The sequence below is a fragment of the Hyla sarda genome, unplaced genomic scaffold (genome assembly GCF_029499605.1).
Source record: "Hyla sarda isolate aHylSar1 unplaced genomic scaffold, aHylSar1.hap1 scaffold_593, whole genome shotgun sequence".
Taxonomy (NCBI): domain Eukaryota; kingdom Metazoa; phylum Chordata; class Amphibia; order Anura; family Hylidae; genus Hyla; species Hyla sarda.
The window spans coordinates 53,936-77,188 of NW_026610607.1; the positions used below are offsets into that span (position 1 = coordinate 53,936).

The 23,253-nt window shown below is 45.0% G+C and overlaps 2 protein-coding genes across 6 annotated transcripts in view; one reads left to right on the plus strand and one right to left on the minus strand.

The window, feature by feature from the left end:
* Positions 1-6,016: 6,016 nt before the first annotated feature.
* Positions 6,017-11,222, plus strand: LOC130340499 (uncharacterized). Its single transcript, XM_056554197.1, has 3 exons — positions 6,017-6,672; positions 8,127-8,266; positions 10,735-11,222. The coding sequence occupies exons 1-3, from the start codon at positions 6,356-6,358 to the stop codon at positions 11,220-11,222; spliced, it is 945 nt and encodes a 314-aa protein (XP_056410172.1). The 5' UTR covers positions 6,017-6,355.
* Positions 8,126-23,253, minus strand: part of LOC130340497 (zinc finger BED domain-containing protein 4-like) — a 46,311-nt gene continuing 31,183 nt past the window's right edge. Inside the window, exons 2-4 of one of the 5 annotated variants that reach the window (XR_008880597.1) lie at positions 12,378-12,460; positions 10,956-11,380; positions 8,126-8,263 (exon numbers count right to left, since the gene is read on the minus strand). Coding sequence is in view for 4 of the 5 variants with exons in the window: in XM_056554196.1 (XP_056410171.1) it covers positions 12,677-13,975 (1,299 nt within the window). In the remaining variant the exon portion in view is untranslated. Of the gene's footprint in view, positions 8,264-10,955; positions 11,381-12,377; positions 14,701-23,253 lie in introns of those variants that run through there. The other 4 variants (XM_056554196.1, XM_056554194.1, XM_056554193.1 and 1 more) reach the window with 4 other exon arrangements.

Here is a 23,253-nt window from a genome sequence, read left to right on the forward strand (position 1 = left end):
TTTTCATGGATCAGTGAGATAGGGGCTCGATTGCTCAAGCCTGTAGCTCAGGCTTGGAGCAATCAAACCCAGATCGGATGTGACGGAGAAAGTTAAGGGGACCTCCGCTCGCGTCCTAGCTGATTGGGACATGGCGATTTTATCGCCATGTCCCGATCAGCCCGACTGAGCGACCAAGAAGCGTTTACTTTCACTTTCAGATGCGGTAGTCAACTTTGATCGCCGCGTCTGAAGGGTTATTAGCCCAGGGTCCCGGCTATGACTAGCAGCCAAGATCGACCCGGTGTGATGCGGGGGTCACGGCGTGACCCTGCTTTAAACACCGGGTACGTCCTGAGTCCTTAAGAGGTTAATATTTTTGAAGAAAAATTTTTAGAAGTAACTTACAAATCTGTCTAAAGGAAATCTGTCACCAGTGTCACCTGCATTAACCTGTCGGTACCGACAGGTAGTGCAGGTGACACTGATGACGACAGTACTCACCTTGTCCCGGTCCGTGGCGGGGATCTCCTGTAATCTTTTCTGCAATCTTTGCTCCCGGCACGGGCGGAGCTTAATAACGTAACAGCTGCTGCCTGGGACCCTGCAGAAAGCAGCAACGGCTTGGGGCATGGGCAGAGCTTAGGGATACCACTGCTGCTGCTCTCTGCTGGGTCCTGGGAACAGCAGCGGATACGTCATTAAGCTCCACCCATGCCAAAAGCTGGTAAAGATACCAGAAAAGATTACTGGAGATCCCCGCCACGGACTGGAACAAGATGAGTGCCGTTGTCATCAGTGTCACCTGCACTACGTGTCGGTACCGACCGGTTAGTGCAGGTGACACTGGTGACAGATTATCTTTTAACTTTCTGACACCTGTTGATCGAAAAGCTTTGTTTCTACACCCCGGAAGAAGCCTCATCGGTGAAACGTTGGGTGAGGGTGGTCTGGTGCACGTCTATTACTCTGCTCTTGGTAACTATACCTGCCTATTGTTTATTTTTGATGGATACTCTTTGCTGCAACTCTGCAATTTGCTTTACTTATACCTACTTTATTGCTTTATTGACCACTGGGTCTTCTGAGGGGGCTTTGTTTATTTTTGCTCCCCTCCTCACATTATTATTGCTATATTCCTTTTGGGCACTCAGTAGGTTTCTCCTTATTTTTACTTTGTGAGTCACGTCTATGGTAGCACTTGAGTCCCACCGGACCACCCTATATGTTCTGTGCCTCTGTGGCTGCAGGCCTTGCAGTTGTATCTGCGCTTTATATAGTCATATATATTTTACTTGGTTTTAAATGTCTGTAATTGGATTTTGGATTTATGTCAATAAAATTTTGATATCTTATCATGGATCTGCATACGCTTCTTTTTTCATATATCTACCAGGTGACGCTGGTGACAGATTACCTTTTAACTTTCTCCCACCTGTTGATCGGAAAGATTTGTTTCCCACTGGAAAACCCCCTTTTTAAGTAAGTTCCGATGCCCCCCAGATCATGGGTGTCAAACATGTGGCCCACAATTAATATCTTTGCGGCCTGGCAAAGATATTCATTGCTCTGGTCAGGGCCGGATTATCATTGGCGCTCCTGGAGCACCTGCTCCGGGCCCCATGCCCGCAGGGGCCCGCTGTCACATCCCTGTGTCCCGAAAAATCTTTTCAGGACATAAGGATGCCCGGTTACCTCTTTGCAGCCCCGTGTTTACTTTAAAAACGCTGGGGCCGCAGGGAGGTAGCGCACGCAGGGACGTCACTGATGACGCGTGCACCCATAGGAGAAGAGCGAAGTGGAACAGTGTAGAGGACACGTGGGTATGGTCACCACTCACCAGCACCTCATCTTCGGTGTTCCGACCCCCGCTCCTCCGGTCCCGGGACCTACTGCTATGGCCCATAGGCCATAGCAGTAGATCATGACCCCGGACTGGAGGAGTGGGGGTTGAAATACTGAAGTGGGGCAGTAAACAGGCATACAGCCTCCAGCCATACACTGTATATGGCTGAAGGCTGTATGTCTGTGGGGGAACTGTACTGCACACCTAATGGGGGGGACTGAGGGGCATGGGGTCTTGTGCAGGGGGGCATGTTTATTTTTTTTTATGTGGCCCACATAAATTTTAACCTTTTTTTTTTGGCCCATGTTAGCCTTTGAGTTTGACATGCTTGCCCCAGATGGAGGAAAAGCTGCCTTTTGGCTTTAATCCTGATGTGAAGATTGAGGTTCCTAATCACATTATGTTCCATAAGGGTTTTTACAACAAAGTATGTTCCAAAGGGTCAAAAAGGGGACCCAAAGAAGTAAGCCATGAAGAAGCACATGTAGCATGAAACAATTGTCGCTTACATTGTTATGCAACTGTCTGATCCTGCTGCTCCTAAGAAAATAAAGCGGTGTCTGTTCATTGCAAGACGTGAGTGCCGCCCATTCATTCCTATGTCTGTGGGATGAAAACTGACATGTTTCGGACAAAAAGTCCATAGTCATAGTTGACCTGAATTATCCCAAAAGGGATGTGCCCAAGCTGTGCCCTTTCTTTAACAGATACAAGAGGCCCAGACCCCATGGACTTCTGCGTAACCAGAATTGACCGTTGGCCAGAGTTTGAGTATTCTGTCTTGTCTACCCTACAGTGTAGCATTAGAGAGAGTTCAGCGCAGCAGTCGGTGGTGTCCCCCGAAAGTGAACAAGAAGTGAAAAAACTTACGTTTGTTAAAATGAATCAAGCATGGATCAGTGAGAAATTTAAAATGCCTTTGCCTGATGCTACTCAATAGATAGCACATCAACGATCTCTTCTGCCCACTGGTTACTAAAATTTCAATCAGTCTACCACTGCTTGCAGTCCACTGACCACTACAACTCCAACCAGTCCATCACTGTCTGCTTGCTAGAACCATCCTTAGTCCATAACTTCCTGCTGTCTTCTGGCTACAACAAATACCACAGTCCACCACTGCCTGCTGTCTATTATAACTATCACTAGTCCACCTACCTACAACTTTTATAAGTTACTATGGATTGCTGCTTGTTGCTGTAAGTTTGACATTAACTTAGCCTTAAAACAACTTTAGAACTACTTGACTATATTCCTAGGTGACCAAGCAGTGTTATACAGGGCTTTAGAACTCTTAGGGTGCGTTCACACGGAGTAAATCAAGAGTAATTCACGCCGAAAAATTTACAGGTGAAAATTTATTTTTTTACGCGCAATTCGCACAGGATTTTTGCGGATTTGGGGGAGAAAGAAGTGAAGGGTTTTTCAGCCATTTCCGCGCAAATTCCATATGAATTTCCGCCCAAATTCCATTTTTTTTTACCATTGATTTCTGCTAGCGGATTCCACTTGAAGAATGAACATGCTCATTCATCAAGCGGAACGGAATTCAGCGTCGGAATTCCACTTGCAGAATTTCCGCAGTGTGAACAGAACAGCGGAAAAAACATTAAAGTCAATGGGCAGAGGAGATGTGAATGAATTTGGAGCAGAGAATTCAAGAGGAATTACTCGAGTAAATTCCTCTTGAATTACTCTGTGTGAACGCACCCTTAGGCAGTGTTTTCCACAAGTTTTGAGGGTTATTGCATTGCAGGTGTGCATAGAACATATTCTCTGTAAACTGAACTTTTTGAAGAGTTCTGCGAGCACAGCAAATCGGACTTTGCTAAAGATTTTCCACAGGATAATGTGTACTGCCACACTTTAAAAAAATGTCTTGGAGTATATTGAAGACATAGAATATAGTTTTGAGGTTTACCTTCCAATTTCCCTAGATCTCATCCAACAGTCGTTTGTGGGATGTGCTGGAAAGACCAGACTAATTCCAGGAGGCTCCACATTGCAACTTACAGGAATCTGCTGGGAATGCCACAGAACACTTTCAGAGGTCTTATGGAATTCATGTCTTGACAGGCAAGGGCTATTTTAGTTGCAAGTTGCTATAGTTCATAGGTGTAAAGCACATGTGGTCATTTGAATAATTAATTATTTAATTATAAAAAAATATATAACTTTGTTATGCCTCTTGCAGTCCCTAAAGGGACAGTGGTATGGCACAGGGATTCAAAGAACACCAAAGATAGAATATCTGTCCTGCAACATTCCCTACGTCATGCAGAAGGGCAAACACACTGGGACAGATTTATTAAAACTGACAAAATCTGTCTGTGTTGCCTATAGGAACCAATCACAGCAATTTTTTAAGAGCAGTATACAGAATGAAATCTCAGCGCGGATATGGTGGTTATGGGGAACCAGACAGTTAAATAAATGTGGCGAAACATATCAGTTTTGCTCTGTATTCCTTCACCTTGCACAAACCTATTTTCCAGGGCACTGTCACTTGGAAAAACCTTTGACATGTCCTAGTCACATGTCAATAGTTTTGATCAGTGGGGTCTGTTTGTTCAGACCCCTGCCAATCAGGAGAGTGAACCAGGAAATATCCACACTCAGCACGTTCTCTACCAGCTCTGTCATCGAGACACACACTCAAAATAATTATACGGACCATGTCTTGATGAAGTCACACTGAGCAGGGAGAGGGGCGTGTGACTGTGCGGACTTCTCCTGGATTATTCTTATGACTGGTGGGGGTCTGAACACTCAGACCTCCATCAATGAAAACTTTTGACACATCTAAAAAATTTAATTGAAAGGTTTATTTTAAGGTAGTTCATGCTAGAACAATCATGGCCAGTCAATGGGAAATTAATTTCACCCTGTTTTTGGGAGTTATGATGAAATTGTTAAATTGTTACTTTAATAATAAGGGTATTCTTACAGATACGGTATATGCTGAAGATGTGATGCTGTGTTTAGCTATTTCTTATATTAAATGCGCATGAAATAATCTTCAGCAGGAAATCCACAACATATACAGTACGTGCACCCATAATGTGACCAAAAATTTCTTTGTTATGGATATATATTCTTATAGGTACTGCAGGCCCCTAGATTCACCATACTGGTCTACATTATTCCAAAATGGTGCCAATAAAATAATAATAATCATGCTTCAGCCACCTCCAGGCTGTGCCATTCAGCCACTATATGGTCTCATCATCCTTCAGCCAACTCCAGGCTGTGCCATTCAGCCACTATACGGTCTCCTCATGCTTCAGCCAACTCCAGGCTGTGCCATTCAGCCACTATATGGTCTCCTCATGCTTCAGCCAACTCCAGGCTGGGCCGTTCAGCCACTATATGGTCTCCTCATGCTTCAGCCACCTCCAGACTGTGCCAATCAGCAACTATATGGTCTCCTCATGCTTCAGCCAACTCCAGGCTGTGCCATTCAGCCACCATATGGTCTCCTCATGCTTCAGCCAACTCTGGGCTGTGCCATTCAGCCACTATATGGTCTACTCATGCTGCCCCAACTTCCACACTGTTAAAATGTACAGTGATGTCACAGTACATTGTGTACTAGTACTGTGATGTCTCTGTGCACATGGGGGGGGGGGTGCATAGAAGGGTAGCAGTAGAGAATGGCATTTAAAAATTTTACCCAACAGGCAACTAGCCTAAAACCATCTGCAGCGCTGTTGTTATAGAGCCTAAAGCTTGCACCAGGTGTGGACTGACAACCCATGGGGCCCCTGGGATAAATAATGTAATAGACTTGTGCACGACCCAAAAATTCGTTTTTTTTTCGTTTCGTACATTTTCGTATTAAAAAATTTTTGGTTCTGTTGCACATTCGTTATCGAGTAAATCGTTTCATTCTGTTTTTCGGATGCATCCGTACATTTTCGGATCCATCCGAAATATCATTCGGATGCATTCGTTATATCACACACGTCAATTATTTCGTACACATTTGTTACATTTGGCGCTTTCGTTACTTCGGACGTATTCGTTATTTCGGCCGCATTCGTTTTACTTTCAAATTCGGCAGATTACATTATTCCTTTTATGTTTCTGTATTCCTAACGATTAACAAAACAGCCGAAGTAAAGTTAGGCCCGGTCAGTCAGGGGCTCAGAGTTTTCACCCAGTGGCCCAGATTTATCAAACTGTGTGAGAGAAAGAGTGGAGTGGTCTGGTCTCCCATAGCAACCAATCACAGTTCAGCTTTCACTTTACCAGAGTTCATTATCTGACATGTGATTGGCTGTTGTGGTCACTCCCCTTTTTCTCTCACACAGATTGATAAATCTTGCCAGCGTGTACTGAGAGTGAGAAATTGATTGTATTGTGTGTAAATTGTGTGAAAAAAACAATGTCTGGAATGAGAGATATTGTGTCTGTGGTGTCTGGGAGAGAGGAGGGTGAGCGTGCTGTTGTGGATGTGAGTGATAGAGCATGTGTGAGTGAGCGTGTGGATGATGTGTCTGAGTGTAGTCGTGGCGTGGAGAGAAGAGGATGAGTAAAGTCCGAGCAGGTCCAATCGCAAGACAAAGTGGTTGGACAATATCGGACTCTGGCAGTGGCAGCCACACATCTGAGTCTGAGAGTCTGCACTCAGTGGGAGTCCCACTAGCCAAAAAACAAAGAGGGCCGAAATTCACGGAGGCTGAGAACGTAGCACTGGTGGCTGCTGTTAGCACAGAAAAATTTGTGTTATTCAACACGACAGTGGGCACCCAGGAGAAGATGGCCGCCTGGAGCCGGGTGAGGGAGAAAGTGTCCCAAGTTGGAAGTGGCACAGCGGACAGGACAGTTCTCAGCATCAGGCATCGGTGAGTAAATATTTCATTATGATATCATCATCAATGTGTTGGCAAAGACATATTGCAAAGCATAAACTATGCTTGTCTTGGTCTATGACAATACCATTCTATAACCTTTATTGTTTGTTACACATATGTCCTTTACATCTTAGATTTGTAATTACATCTAGTGTTTACCGATGTATCCGTGGTTTCGCCCCTAAAGCAAATGCTCCATAAGTGGGGAACCACCTTTCTTGCAAAAAAATAGTGGACTTGCTCATCTGCATAACTACCGGTAATTATGTATGCGTGACATGAGGATACACATATGAGGGGGCAATTTTTTTGTATTCTGACCCCTATAACTTTCTTAGTTCTCCTTATACGGTCCTGTATGATGCACCCCGGTCTGTAGTTTTTGACAGTACCATTTTTGTTTTAAAAGGGGTACTCTGGTTGAAAACTTTTTTTTTTTTTTTCTTAAATCAACTGGTGCCAGAAAGTTGATCATATTCCATAAACCTTACAGTACGTATTAAGTTGCTGCTGAATTCTACATAGGAAATTCATTAATATTTGTAACCCAGAGCTCTCTGCTGATATCACGAGCACAGTGCTCTCTGCTGACATCTCTTTCCATTTTAAGAACTGTCCAGAGTAGGAGAAAATCTTAATAGCAAACATATGCTGTTCTGGACAGTTCCTAAAATGGACAGAGATGTCAGCAGAGAGCACTGTGCTTGTGATGTTAGCAGAGAGCTCTGTGTTTGAAAAAGAAAATAATTTCCTCTTTAGCAGCTAATAAGTACTGGAAGGAATAATATTTTGTTTTTTATTAAAATGTACACATCTGCCTAATTTTCTGGCACCAGTTGATTTAAAAAAAAGCACCCTTTTAATGTGACATTTTTTATGTATTTTTTATTTTTTTTTTCAAGTCAGGAGTTGCAGTTAGTTACTACAACTACCATCATGCCCTCATACATGTGGCTCATCAGCTGCTCCAAATGAAATTCCAACTCCCAGCATGTTGGACTATACTAGTATATAGTCCATAGGTCAGTGTTTCCCAACCAGGGGTGCCTCCAGCTGTTGCAAAACTACAACTCCCAGCATGTTGGAAGTTGTAGTTTTGCAACAGCTGGAGGCACCCCTGGTTGGGAAACACTGACCTATGGACTATATACTAGTATAGTCCAACATGCTCAGATTTGTAGTTTTAAAACAGCTGGAGGCACCCCTGGTTGGTAAATACTGCTATAGTATATTTTGCCATTTTCCGGGACTTGAAGGATTGGTTTGATAAACTAGTAAAGATAAAGAGGATAAGTCTGACTATATCTGTGTAGTGTGGTATAAATGCAGAAATATGAGCATTCAAGCAAAAGAACAAAATTCTTTCTCAACAAAACTGTTTATTGTCATAAAACGGAAATGGTATGATAAACTTGAATAAACTATTTTATGTAAAACACAAACAGGTACTATGACTGCAGGGCATCAGTAGTCAAAAAAATAAAAAAGCAGCAGCAGAGGAGGAACATCAACTTCAAGAACTGGGAGCTGGAGTTGAAGAAGCACCTCCTGCCAGAGGCTCAGACATCCGAGGCAGAGAGATCTGGTGAGTAAAATGATATATATATATATATATATATATATATATATATATATATATATATACACATATATGATTAATTATGTATTACAATAATATTAATTGATAAAACAACAAGAAAATAAAAATAAAAAATAACTATTTGAACTTATACAATAACTGTATTACTATATATTTGTATCCCCCCCCCCCTAGCTCAATACTGATTCTTAAAGGGGTACTCCAGTGAAAACCTTTTTTTTCTTTTAAATCAACTGGAGGCAGAAAGTTAAACATATTTGTAAATTACTTCTATTAAAAAAATCTTAATCCTTCCAGTACTTATTAGCTGCTGAATGCTACAGAGGAAATTCCTTTCTTTTTGGAACACTGATGACATCACGAACACAGTGCTCTCTGCAGACATCTCTGTCCATTTTAGCAACCATGCATAGCAGATGTATGCTAAGGGCAGCATGGTGGCTCAGTGGTTAGCACTTCTTTGCAGTGCTGGGGCCTTGGGTTCAAATCCCACTAAGGACAAAAATAAATAAAGTGTTATAAGTGATAAGTGTTATAATAACGTCAGCAGAGAGAACTGTGGTCGTGATGTCATCAGAGAGCATTCCAAAAAGAAAAGAATTTCCTCTGTAGTATTTAGCAGCTAAGTACAGGAAGGATTAAGATTTTTTAATAGAAGTAATTTATAAATATGTTTAACTTTCTGCCACCAGTTGATTTAAAAGAAAAAAGGTTTTCACCGGAGTACCCCTTTAAAGCATTTATGCTATTTGTAATGTTGGGACATGCAGATGTCAGGGAATCTAGTCTACCCTGTTGTTGTCCTATACAGTAACCCCCCGACATGCGATGGCCCCGACATATGATCAAATCGACATATGATGGCCTCTTAGAGGCCATCGCATGTCGATGTCAGCATCGACATACGATGCTTTTATATGTCGGGGCCATCGCATTAACTGCTATCCGACAGTGCAAAATGCTTAAGCTGCTGTCGGATAGCAGTTTAAGCATCCCGGACAGGATCACTTGCCTATCCCCGCTGCTCCGGGTCCACTTCACGATCCTCCGGCGTCTTCTGTATCTTCTCCAGGGTCCGGGCCTCGCTTTCCGGTGTCGCTATTACGTCGTTACGCACGCCGTCCCGGCTCAACAACGTAATAACGTCACCAGAAAGCGAGGCCCGGACCCTGCAGAAGATGCAGAAGAAGCCGGAGGATCGTGAAGTGGACCCGGAGCAGCGGGACAGCATCGGGAACGGTGAGGATGCGGTCCGGAGTGGCGGGGAAGGTACAGCTTCCTATACTTTACATTGCACGGATCCCTCAACATACGATGGATTCGACAAACGATGGGTCGTTTGGAAAGAATTACCATCGTATGTTGAGGGACCACTGTACTATCAGACCAAATAATGAAGTAGAGCAGGCCCCCATAGAGATTAATTAAATAATTAACATAGAGCATATCAGACAAAATGGCTGAACTGAACAGCATATACAGTGGTCCCTCAACATACGATGGTAATCCGTTCCAAATGAACCATTGTTTGTTGAAACCATCGTATGTTGAGGGATCCGTGCAATGTAACGTATAGGGCAGTGGTCTACAACCTGCGGACCTCCAGATGTTGCAAAACTACAACACCCAGCATGCCCTGACAGCCAATTGTTGTCCGGGCACTGCAGGGAGTTGTAGTCTTGCAACATCTGGAGATCCGCAGGTTGAAGACCACTGGTATTGGAGGTTATACTCTCCTTTACCCGCCACTACGTACCGTCACCGCTTTTTACCGCTGCCCTGGATGTCACCTGCCATCGCTGTCGCTGTGTCCCCGACGCTCCGGCAAGGCCTCTGCTTCCTCGGCATCCTCGCTCGCCGCCATTACGCCGCTATGCAAGCCGCTCCTATTGGATGACAGGATGGCGTGCACAGCGACGTGATGACAACGATGGAGAGCGCTGACGATGCAGGGGATCCTGAAGAGGACGCGCCGGAGCCCCGAGGACAGGTAAGCTATGTTGAGAAATGGTCACATGATTGAAAGCCCGGAAGTAGAGTGATCTACGGCCACCCCTTTCCTTAAGAATAAGATGGCAGCGAGTCAAAGGAATGAGACACACTGTAATGTCATCTTTTGACATGTCCACACAACTCGTAAATTTGTACTTTCTAATTCTATATTGATAGCAATGTGGATATTATGTAAATTACTCAGCTAACCATGCTTTTTATCACAATAGGCAATTTAGCTATTTGCAATGGTGTATATTTGTGGTGTATAATGGTGTATAACATTTATAGGGTTAGATGACAAATATACACCAGTACAATAACTTAATTATTATATTGTTAAGCCTTAGGGAGAGTATTTTGTGTATCATGTAATGATCAACAACACAACTGCTTTCAGTCACTTGATTTTTATTTTAAAATACCTTTTTTTTATTTTTATTATTATTATTTTTTTTTAGATCAACAAGGCCAGGCTTCATTAAGGAGTCACCATGACAGTTCCCCACCATCACCTGTCCTGTCACAATTGGAGAGCCGGAGGGCCGTTGAGGCAGATGATAATGTGCCAGTACCTGAGGAGGACATGGGCCAACCCCTGAGCTCAGCTGCCTGTTCACCAGCTATCCCCAGTCCACTATCTCCAACCCCAGCACCCGCATCTGTCCCAATGGACACCTACCTTAGGGTACTCCAAGAAAGGGACAGGTTGTCCAGGGAGACGAGGCACCTTGCACGGGAGATGCAACGCTTGAATAGGGCCATGCACCGACTTCACCGTCGGCAGGCTGACGACTTCCAAGTGATGTTGGCCCGGGTCAGCCAGCAGCACCTTCAGGCCACAGCACAGCTAAGGGTGGACCTCCTGATGGCAATATCAGGAATCAGCCAATCACCTCCATTGGCTGACACCAGCAGCAGCAACAACAGGGCACCTTCACAAACCTAAAAGATTAAAGAATCATTATTTTTAGGCTGGTTGACAGTTTTGTTATGTTAGAAATGTTGGCAATGTTCAGGTTTATTGTATTACCTCTGTATTCTATTACCAAAGTTTCATGTTGACTTGTATATTGTAACCTCATACAAAATGGTGCCAAATCCTTCCTACAATATAAACATGCAATTGGTATGATTATGCTGGCTGATTGTAGACAGCAGGCATACAAGGCAAAAAATGATGATTACAGTTGTTATTTATTGCTACATTTGCATTCAAGGCCTTTGCCATCAAAATATTAAAAAAATTGTAGGTAAGAAAAAATTCATCTCCTGTTGTGGTGTCTACATGATTGATGATAACTTTGATAGCAGAACAGAGATTCCACCAGTGCATGAAATGTGTATTGCAATAGTACCTCTAATTTATTATTATTATTTACCTCAACAGTTGGAGAGGTGGGGTCCTGAGGCATTGTGAACCTGGGTGTAATGTCCATTTATTTATTTTTGCATTTTCCCGTTTCAGGCCCTGTTCAGACATTGTTTTTCATGCATTATATGTTTTCTGTGCTTTTCTTCCAGGTGTGGAAGAGTTAAGCCTTTCACACATGTGTTAGGCGAGTGTGTTAGGCGAGGATAGGGGATAAGATGTCTGATCGCTGGGGGTCCCAGCAGTGGGCCCCCACGATCAGACATCTTATTCCCTATCCTTTGGATAGGGGATCAAATGTTTTTGCCCGGAATACCCCTTTAAGGTACTAAAGCTATACTTTTATTACACTGTGACTTTTAATATGCTGCTGGGATCTGTGCTCCATTTAATAGTGGTCACTTAAGTGTCAGATGCATTGTAAAGCACTACTGTCATTTAAGGGGTACTCCGGCGCCTAGACATCTTATTCCCTATCCAAAGGATAGGGGATAAGATGCCTGATAGCGGGGGTCCCGCCGCTGGGGACCCCTGTGATCTTGCACGCTGCACCCCAGTTAAAATCAGTCCCCGGAGACTGATTTTAACTGGGGTGCCGCATGCAAGATGAGGGGGGTCCCCAGCGGCGGGACCCCCGCGATCAGGCATCTTATCCCCTATCCTTTGGATAGGGGATAAGATGTCTAAGTGCCGGAGTACCCCTTTAAGAAAAAAAAATTGTCATTTACTTACCACTGATTTGCTGATCTCCTTTACCACATAAATGGACGTCCTTGTTGTATCCACAAAAATGTCCACTAAATGTCCACTAAATCCTAAAAGAAGGAGGGAAAGATATAAATTAAATAGAAATTATTAGCATTCTAAATGTAATGTTAGGAGGCTAAGAAGAAAATTGACAGACCACTAACCTGTTTGATGGTGCTGTTCACTTTCTTAACTTTTTCAAACAACTGATAACACAACGGGATCCAACATTCCAATTTGTAACCAAGAACTTCAACTTTTAACTTGAACTGTAGAACTCATAACTAATTGGTGTCAAAGCTTAGGGCAGGGTATCCCAGCTTGGGCATGTTTACTTTAAGAAAAGTCATCTGCTCCATGAGCTGAGGGGCCAGCTGTGAACGCTGTGGGCAGAGAATATTGCCAGTGACTGAAAATACCCGTTCACTTTGCACAGAGGTTGGGGGGCAGGATAGGAGCTCCTGGGCCACCATGGAGAGAGCAGGCCAAATTGCCCTCCTTTCATCCCAGTACTTGAGACTATCCGCTGTAGGTGCCAGATGGGGTTCAGACAAATAACTTTTTACAGTCTCTGCAACCTTATCTCTGGGTATCCTTGAGGGTTGTCTGTTGTGTCCGACCAAGGTTTGCAAAGTTTCTGCCCAAAAGTCAGCAGCTCTTGATGAGTGTCCAGCAGTGTTTGTGATGGGTGATGATGATGACATAGCAGGCTCATCCTCCTCTTCTTCATCATCATCATCATCCTCATCGTCCCTCTCTGACGGCACAACCAAGTGTCTTTGCCTGTCACACACCCTGTTGATTAATTTCTCTCTCCAGCTTGTTAGGGAATTGGCTTGGAGTGCCATTTTGCCCTTAATTCGGGGGTCACACATGGTGGCAAGCATCAATTCAGGGCAAGCATCAGTGAGCTCTGGGATCCTCCGGTTTAATTGTCCATGCAGTCTTCTGACAAGTGTGGCAACATCAGGTACTATGTATCCTCCAGGCAAGTTTTCTCTATGGTTGAGGATGGCATCCATTTTGTTAACAAGATGGGTAAAGAGGGGGATGACTTGAGCCAAGCTTGCATTTTCTTGATTTAGGTTTTCTGTGGCTGCACGAAAGGGGCTTAGTACAGTCACCACCTGAGCTATTATTTTCCACTCCTCCCTGCTAAGTGGTCTGGTCACACCGATGACCTGCTCATGTGACATTGCATGTATTGCTTTTTGTTGCTCCAGAATTCTTTCAAGCATGTCCAATGTAGAATTCCACCTGGTGCTTACATCCTGCTTCAGGCGGTGTTGAGGAAGACCTGCCTTAATCTGCTCCTGCCTGAAAATGTGACTGTCCTTCACACTTCTATGAAAATGGCCTGCAATTTTCCTACAGGAGTCTAACACTTCAGAGAGCTTTGTATTGCTCTCAGTGGTGTCATCTATACCAGCCTTTACTACAAGATGGAGGACATGGGCGGAGCATCGGACACCAACAAATTTGCCATCCCGCAGTGCTTTTAACATATTGGCTGCCCCATCAGTGACCACAAACCCCATCTTTACCTGTGTATTTGCCTGCTCCCCAAGCCACTCTGCCACCATTTTCTGTAATGCACGGTTTATGTTATGCGAGCTGTGCTGCTCATCTAAAACCTCTGCATGCAGTAGGAATGAGCAGTGCCCCTGATTTTGGTTTTTCTACAACACCAGCTCCTGTGTTTCTTGGCCCTGATGTAATTTGGGCTGGTTCCATTACAATGGGCTGCCACCAGTGTGCTGTTAGTGATAAGAAGGCATGCTGCCCACTGGGAGCACTCCACAAGTCTGTGGTGAAATGTAAACACTGTCCTGTGGCTCTGCCTAGCTCCTGTTTTATTAACTCCACACAAGATTAATGTAAGGAGGGTACTATACTGCGACTAAATGTGGTACGGGATGGAATTACATACTGGGGTGCAACTGCCTGCATTAGACGTTTAAACGGTTCCCCCTCCACCATGTTAAAGGGAGCTCCCCCGACGGCTATGAGCTCGCCAATGAGGCGGGTAATTTTACGGGACTGCTGTCTTGAAATCCCCCTGGAATGAAATCCACTAAATTGATCCAAGGTGGGCTGTTTTGCTTGACTGGAGTCAACAGCTTCCCCTCTGTGCCCCTTGTCCAGGTTATCTGGGCTGATGGTAGCACTGGAACTAGCACTACTTGCCCTTTTTTTTACTGGGTGGAGGTGACAACAACCCACTGTCTTCTCTTAACAGGACTGGCTTGTGGTGTGTGCGCAAATGGTGATTCATGCCAGAATTAGTCAGATGCCCTATAACTCTACCACGACTGACTTCCCTGCCACATAGCTTACATTTAGCTGATCTACCATCACAACTATAGAAAAATGCTCCCAAACTTTAGATTTCCGGCTGGAACTGGAACCGGGTTGTGCAGATGGGGCATTTTGCGGGAGGCAATAGCTTTTGGAAGATGGAGGCCTTGTATTGGCGACGGTGGCACTACTTGAATGGGAGGGTGGTGTATCCATTACAACTAAAGAGCCAGAGGATGATGGGGGTGATGATGATTCTGGAAGGTCAGTTGTAAATAGGAGTTGCGATACAGGACTTTGATATTGTTCAGGACTGGACACATCATGAATGAAATCAAGGGGTACCTCCTCTTCTATGCTTCCAATGTCTACACCTTGAAGAGGCGTACTTAACTGCATTATGTCCATGTCTGATTGTGAACCCTGCTTCTTGTTTCCCTCTCCTTCTTGGTGTCTAACAGATTGCGAGACATTAAGGGCCACAGTAGCAGCACTAGTGGTGGCTGTCTTATTTTTTCCTTGGATATGATGATGAGTATGGCCACTTGATGAAGCATGGGACTTTGCTGCAGGCCTTGCTGCTGATCCTCTTTTGTAAAAAAGTGCAGGTGTTACCTTAGCTTGTTTGCCTGTTGTCTCTGTGCCAGAAGCCAAGTTATCATCAGGTAAACCGTCCATTTCTGCAAATCCAGTGACTCACTCCACACACTGCAACTGTAACACCACCAGCCAAAGTCTCACAGGACTACCTCACAACTGAATAAAACAGCCTTACTGTCTGCAATACAGTAGGGATCGAATGGAATAAGCTAATTGGCTAAAAGTTACCATATGGTACCATGTGACAATGAACTCCGATCATGTGACCTCCCAAGGACCAATTAAAAGAATGTAGAATTATTTCTTTACTTTCGTTTACAGACAACGAATGCATTCGTTATTCCCCGAATGATTCGTTATTTAACGAATGCATTCGTTATTCACCGCATGATTCGTTATTTAACGAATGCATTCGTTATTCACCGCATGCATTCATTGTTCACCGAACGCATTCGTTGTTTGCCTGTTCGTATTTTCGGGGCTTTTCGGAGATGCTCAAGGTATGTTTTCGTGCATTCGGATCGCTCCAAATGTACGAAAACGGTAATATTCGTTAAATATAACATTTGTGCCGAACCGAATTGCACATGTCTATAATGTAATATATGTACACAGTGAACCCAGCAGAATAGTGCATACAGCTCTGGAGTGAGATTGGGTGTGTATGTGCTCCTGTGACTTCCAGCAGATATTCAGAGAAGCAGACTTTCCATCAGCCCCTCCTCATGTGTGTGGCAGACACCTGCTTAGGTTTTCCTGCTATGGAACCTCGGGAATCCAGGGCTTCGTCTTCCATCCCCTTACCCGGCTGGCGGGGGGATGTGAGGGACCATGCAAGGCCAGTAGCCAGGACATTGGAAAGGAGGACATTCAGCTTCTGCGCCAGTTTTCGTGGAGTGAGCCATACTCCGATTTCTTGACGAATGAATTTTAGCAGTTCCTCCCCTGTGTGACTCCGTTTCGCCAAGGCAAAGCAGGTGAAGAACAGGGTGACACCGCCTTGCCCTACACACATAGTACGATGAAGGGCCACTGAGATTTGTACGTGCAGTGGAGGTCGAGGACTCGGTGAAGGATGAGGAGGCGGAGTCGCACACTGTCACAGGACCAACTGCCTGAGAGCGAGCGCATGGAGGAGGAAGCGGTGTGACTTGTCCAAGTTGCTGTTGTGTCTGTGCAGGAACCACATTTACCCAGTGGCCCGTAAAAAACATGTATTTTCCCTGCCCGTAGTTACAGCTCCACACGTCGGCGCTGCCGTGCACTTTTGAACACACCGACAGGCTCAAGGACTGGCACACCTTCTCTTGAACAAAATTCTGCAGGGCTGGTACTGCCTTCTTCACAAAGAAATGACGGCTTGGGACTCTCCACCTCGGCTCGGCACAAGCCATCAATTCTCTGAAAGGTGCAGTCCAGCACTTGAAATGGGAGGGACTGCAGCACCAGCAACTTGGAAAGGAGGACATTCAGCTTCTGTGGCCTAGGATGAGTGGGCGCATACTGTTGTCTCTTGGACATGTCTTCGCCTATGGATTGTTGGAGTAATGGCTGACTACAAGTAGGAGGAGCAGAAGCATCTGGAGCGACAGAAGGAGGGTATGACACACAGCTCCCTTCGCCTGAGGTGGTGGACCTTTGGCTGGCTGAAAGAGGGAGTGGCGTGCCACTGGGTGATGCGGCAGGCTGGACCACCACATCTGAGCCACGGTTGTCCCAGGCCGCTTTATGGTGGCGCATCAGATGTTGACGCAGGGCTGTGGTGCCAACATTGCTACCCTGACACATCTTGCATGTGGCTGTGTTAACTTCCTCCGGATATTTGATGAAAAACTGCCAGACCGCCGAGTATCTGATTTTACCACCAAGGTAGGCTGCCGCGAAGCAGGTGGCCTATCCCTGGCACATTTGGCTCCTGAATTTCCACTTCTGAATTTCCAACCATGCTACCACCTTGCTGGCTCATCTGCTGCCTCACGGGCAACCTGCAACCCTCTTCTGCTGATGATGATGAAGCCCCCTCTGCACCCGGCTTCCAAGTGCGATTCGCTTCATCATCATCGAGTTCTGTCTGCACGTCACTGATGTCCTCCTCAGGTTCCTCAACAGTGTATGATTCAGGACCCTGAATGCTAGAAACACCACCTCCCACGTCGCACTACTCATCAATAATTGCCTGCCTAGCGTAGGAAGTGGCAGATGCCTCCTCCACTTCTTGGCTGGGCAGTAGCTGCTGACTGTCGTCTAATACATCTTCCTGACTGAATAGTGGAGCTGAATCCACTGCGTAAGATAATTCTTTAGGGGAGGGAACAGCATAGGACAGAGGCAATTTGGGGACAGGGACTGCTCCCGGATCTGAGAGTTGTGGGGGTATCAGATGTTACTTGACGTGATGAAGTGGATGACCGCGTCAACCAATCAACGACGACAGATGGGTTGTCGGTAGAGACACGACCGGTAGCTGATACCGGGAGCTCAGGCCTCTCGCTACGACTCCTGCTGCTACTCGCCCCTAGTTGGCTGCGACCTCTGCCTGATAAATTTAGGCCTCTGCCATTCCTCTGAGCACATCCTGGCACTTCTCTGCCTGACATACTTAGGGCATATACAAGGGGAGTAAAATACGCTTCACTACACGCCTTTCACTGTATGTCGACTTGTTGCAGATTAACAGGCTCAAAAAAGTACACTACTTAGAGGTAGCTATGTGGTATGCACATATGACAGGAAAAAAAGGCTCTATAGTACACTTGGAAAACGTATTTTCGTAACACACCAGCCGGTTGTTACTATTCCCTAGCCTTTCACTGTATGTAGGTTTGTTTCAGATTAACAGGTACAAAAAAAGCACACTACTTATTTTTAGGTATGAGGCACACTGGTTTTGATGAATCTACCCCATAGAGGGAGATTTATCAAAACCTGTCCAGAGGAAAAGTTTCTGAGTTGCCCATAGCAACCAATCAGATAGCTTCTTTCATTTTTCAGAGGCTTTTCCAAAAATGAAAGAAGCAATCTGATTGGTTGCTATTGGCAACTCAGCAGCTTTTCCAGGAAAGTAAAGTTTAACCACAACACTGTAACACCCCGGGACTCGAAGCAGTGGTGGTCTCCCATTCCACTGTGCTGTTGAGATGGTCCTGCTTATCTTACTGTTTAAATGTATGCGCATATTCGCGAATATTGAGCCCTCCCTTCTTTAATGGTATAGGGAACTATGACTAGTGCATTAACTCTGTGATTTTTGCCTATTTAAACTAATAGGCCCATTTGTGGTCTATGGGGATCTCACAACATGTAAAACAGTAAGATAAGCAGGACTGTCTCAGCAGCACAGTTGAATGGGAGACCACCACTGGTTCAAGTCCTGGGGTGTTAAAGTGTTGTGGTTAAACTTTCCTGGAAAAGTTTCTGAGTTGCCCATAGCAACCAATCAGATTGCTTCCTTCTTTTTTCAGAGGCCTTTTCAAAAAAGAAAGAAGCAATCTGATTGATTGCTATGGGCAACTTCACAACTCTTCCTCTACACCGGTTTTGATGAACCTCCCCATTGAGGAAGATTTTTATCAAAACCTGTCCAGAGGAAAAGTTTCTGAGTTTCCGATAGCAACCAATCAGATTTCTTCTTTCAATTTTCAGAAATAAAAGAAGCAATCTGATTGGTTGCTATGGGCAACTCAGCAGCTTTCCAGGAAAGTAAAGTTTAACCACAACACTGTCCCACCCCAGGACTCAATCGAGTGGTGGTCTCCCATTCCACTGTGCTGCCAAGACAGTCCTGCTTATCTTACTGTTTAACATGTCATGAGATCCCCATAGACCACAATGGGCCTATTGATTTCAATGTGCAAAAAATCACAGAGTTAATGCACTAGTCACAGTTCACTGGAGGGCTCAATATTCCCGAATATGCGCATAAATTTTTGCATATGCGGAAAAAAGCAAATATAACGAATATGCGAGGAATATTCGTGAAATATCGTGAATTCAACTATGGCCTATGCCGCTCATCACTAGATCTAAGGAATGTGAACCAGTTGGTGGCTGGTTCTCGTCCCTTTTTTTAGATGTAAGTTTAGTCAAACCACAAACAGATCAAGGAGTTAGTTGCGGATCATAAAGGGATACTCCGGTGGAAAGCTATTCTTTTTTTAAATCAACTGGTGCCAAAATGTGTAACAGCTGTTGTCACCTTCTATCTCTCAATTCAGTCTCAGGGGGTTCAAGACTCAAACACACAACCTCTGCACTGCAAGGTGGCTGCTCTAACCACTAGGCTGTGGGACTCAAACTGTAACTGTGTTTGTGGCAAGCCTGGGCGGTCGCTCGGTCTTTGGTTCCAGTCCCTCGTGTGGGCCTTCTCTTTTTATCAAACAGGCCAAGACCACGACCGCGGTCGCAAAGTCTTGTTTCCAGGTAGCTCCCTTGGGCTTGTGGTTAGAGCTGCTGCTTTGGAGTGCAGAGGTTGTGAGTTCAGGTCCACACTCCATTACCCTGCTATCTGTTGGGCTTGCTGCACTTGCTGGACCTCTCTGAATTAAATCATGGGAGCAGAGCAAGCCTGACAGGTAGAGTGTGGAAATGGAGGATGCAGAGGAAAGTGTGTTTGGGTAAAGTGGCTAACAGTCATGGATCCAGGTGTCAGAGAAACATATATGGTGCAGGTGAGTTGGTCATGCGGACGTGAGTGTTCCTGGGTGGGCAAGGGTGATGATTGTAGGGGTGTTGTTTGAAGGGCTGGAGGTAACACCAGCATATTAGTGTTAAAATCAAAATTTCCATTTTCACGTCTCACTTTAAAAAAAGTACGTCAATCACCTGTGGGGTATTAAGGCTCGCTGTACTTCTTGTAACGTTCCTTGAGGGGTTTAGTTTCCCAAATAGTATGCCATATGTTTTTTTTTGTTTTTTCTGTTCTGGCACCATGGGAGCTTTCTAAATGTGACATGCCCCCCAAAAATTATCAATGGAAATCTAATTGATCAACCCATGGAGGACTCAAAATCATGGTGGAAAACCACACTACAGGCTGATCCAACTTTGATGCAATGTCCTTAAAACAAGTCAAAATGAGGATCAGTAGTGTGTGAGACCTCCACGTGCCTGTTTGACCTCCCTACAACGCCTGGGCATGCTCCTGATGAGGTGGCGGATGGTCTGTTGAGGGATGTCCTCCCAGACCTGGACTAAAGCATCCACCAACTCTGTGTCTGTGGTGCCAACAGTGGTGGAGCAGCATATGTTGGCGCAGAGCCGTGGTGCTAACATTGGGACCCTGGCCACGCTTCACTTTCTGCCGACACATCTTGCATGTGGCTTTGTTAACCTCCTCCGGACGCTTGATGAAAAACTGCCACAACGCCGAGTAGCTGATTTTCCCACCAACAGTCCGCCCTAATTGACTGCCGCCGTCTCCAGGAACCCCTGTTCTATTACCTAACGGCAAGGTAGGCTGCAAGCAAAGCGGGTAGTCTACCCCGGGCACATTTGGCTCCAGAATTTCCACTTCTGCCACCATGCTGATTGCCAACCATTAGAGATGAGCGAATCAAAGCAGACAAACCCGAATTCTTTACGAATTTCATGATTTATTCAATTCGCAACAAAAGCGAATATTTTTTGGTGCAAATCGCTTAATTAAACTCCATTTTACAGCGTTCCAGGCTCCAGAAAACCTAAAATGGCGGATCCACATGTCATTACATGGGGCAGGGGATGCTGGGAAGGCGGGAAGGCAGGGCGGGAAGGGAGGTAGGCGGGATGACCCTGAATCGAATGCGGGATGCAGGCTATCAGCATTCATTGACCCCTGTGATGTCACAGCCCTACATAATCGGTAGCCATCTTGCGGCTGCTCATTTCATGCCATATACACTGCAGAGATAGGACGGACTGCGTGTTTGTGTGTGTTACACAGAGACGCTGAATTGTACCACAGCGTTCCACTGCCAAATGCTAGTTACATCAGCGTTGTGCACAGAGAGAAGTGCAGTGCTTGTTGTCACTGAGAAGGATTTTGATGCCAGCCATTAAGCTCCCAATCACTTCATTAAGCATTTTATCAGAGGGGCAGATAGCTTTTCGTTGCCTCATACATATAAACAAGCTGCCTGAACTTCATGAACCTTATCACAGGAGGCAGGAAAGAAACAGTTCACTCCAATCTTAACACCCTGTGACAGAGTGCAATTTAGGCTTTAATCCACGTTTATTTTTATTTTTTTTGTGGTGCTGCACTGTTGTGTCCTGCTGCTGTGCAAAAATACGTTATTTCAGCGGACTGTAGTGCATTTGTCTGCCCTCATACGTGCATACCAAATACCTACATCAAAGCAGTGTACTATTTTGTATCTGTAAATCTGTAACAAGTCTAGATACTGGCAAAGTCCTGGCAAAAGTAATCACCCAATGTAAGTAATGCAAGGCCCAAGCCCAAAAGCATCAATAAGCTAAGTAGTTCCTGAAACACACAGTCAGGAGCAGGCATCAGCAGTACCCAAGATACTTTCATAACCCCTTACATTGCACGATCAATTTTTAAATTTCAATTAAGCAGGTATGTAGCTAGTGCAAACATCCAAAAATTAAAGGCCCAAGGCCAGAAGTATCATTGATGCAAGTAGTTCCTGAAAGAAACAGAATCAGTCATGAGCAGGCATTCGCAGTACCCAAGAGGGTTTTTATAACCCCTTACATTTAAAGATCAATGTTGACATTTGCATTAAGCATGTATTTAGCCACTGCTAAACATCCCAAAATACACATGGAAAGCGTATTTTCATAAATCAACTGCCAGTGATTAGTTTTTCCTGGCCTTTCACTGTATGTAGAGGTAAGAAAATCTAGTAGAATTTTTAAAAATGAATTTTACTTGTCAGTTGTGGTATAACAGCATACATAGGACGAGACCACCCACTCAGGAACGCTCACTTTCATATCAGCAACTCACCTGCACCGTATATGCTTCTCTGACACCTGGATCCATGACTGTTAGCCACTTCTCCCAAAAACACTTTCCTCTGCATCCTCACTCTACCTGTCAGGCTTGCTCTGCTCCCACAATTTAATTCAGACAGATCTGAGGAGCAGAGCACGCACAGCAGATAGCAGAGCTATAGAGTGTGGACTTGAACTCACAACCTCAGCACTCCTAAGCAGCAGCTCTAACCACTAACCAGTGTGAGCTGCCGGCAAGGCAAGGCAAGGCAAGGCAAGGCAAGGCAAGGCAAGGCAAGGCAAGGCAAGGCAAGGCAAGGCAAGGCAAGGCAAGGCAAGGCAAGGCAAGGCAAGGCAAGGCAAGGCAAGACAAGACAAGACAAGACCTAGCGACCGTGGTCTTGGCTTGTTTTGACAAAAAGAGAAAGCCCACACGGGGGACTGGAACCAAAGACCGAGCTACCGCTCAGGCTTGTCCTATATAGTCACACAGCCTAGTGGTTAAAGCAGCCACCTTGCAGTGCAGAGGTTGTGTTTTTGAGTCCTGTGAAGCCCCTGGGACTGAATTGGAGAGATAGAAGGTGACAACAGCTGTTATACTCTTTGGCACCAGTTGATTTAAAAAAAATAGCTTTCCACCGGAATATCCCTTTACAATCTTCAACTAACTCATTGATCTTTTTGTGGTTTGACAAAACTTACATCTAAAAAGTGGGATGAGAACCAGCCACAAACTGGTTCACATTCCTTAGATCCCTGACTCATATAGATTTGACTAGGATAGTACAGGTAATGCCATTTCCTCAGTCTTCTACCATGGGGTTGAAACCCATGATGCCTGCATTCAACCAATGTAGCAGACATCAGGGGATTCGAACCCATGAGCTTTGCGCTGCAAAATAGCAATGCTAACCAGTGGGCTGTCAGGGCTTTCAACAAGGCAAGCTGAGAGCTAGATTGGTCTTAGGTTCGAGTAACCCCTTCCCCCTCTGTGCAGTTTCTCTGTTTGCCAAAACGGGCCAAA

Excerpts from the sequence above, each read along its gene's own strand:
- LOC130340499 (XM_056554197.1), top strand. The coding sequence starts at position 6,356 with ATGAGTAAAGTCCGAGCAGGTCCAATCGCAAGACAAAGTGGTTGGACA. Across the intron at positions 6,673-8,126 it reads GTTCTCAGCATCAGGCATCG|GTACTATGACTGCAGGGCAT; the intron begins GTGAGTAAATAT and ends AAACACAAACAG. Across the intron at positions 8,267-10,734 it reads ATCCGAGGCAGAGAGATCTG|ATCAACAAGGCCAGGCTTCA; the intron begins GTGAGTAAAATG and ends ATTTTTTTTTAG.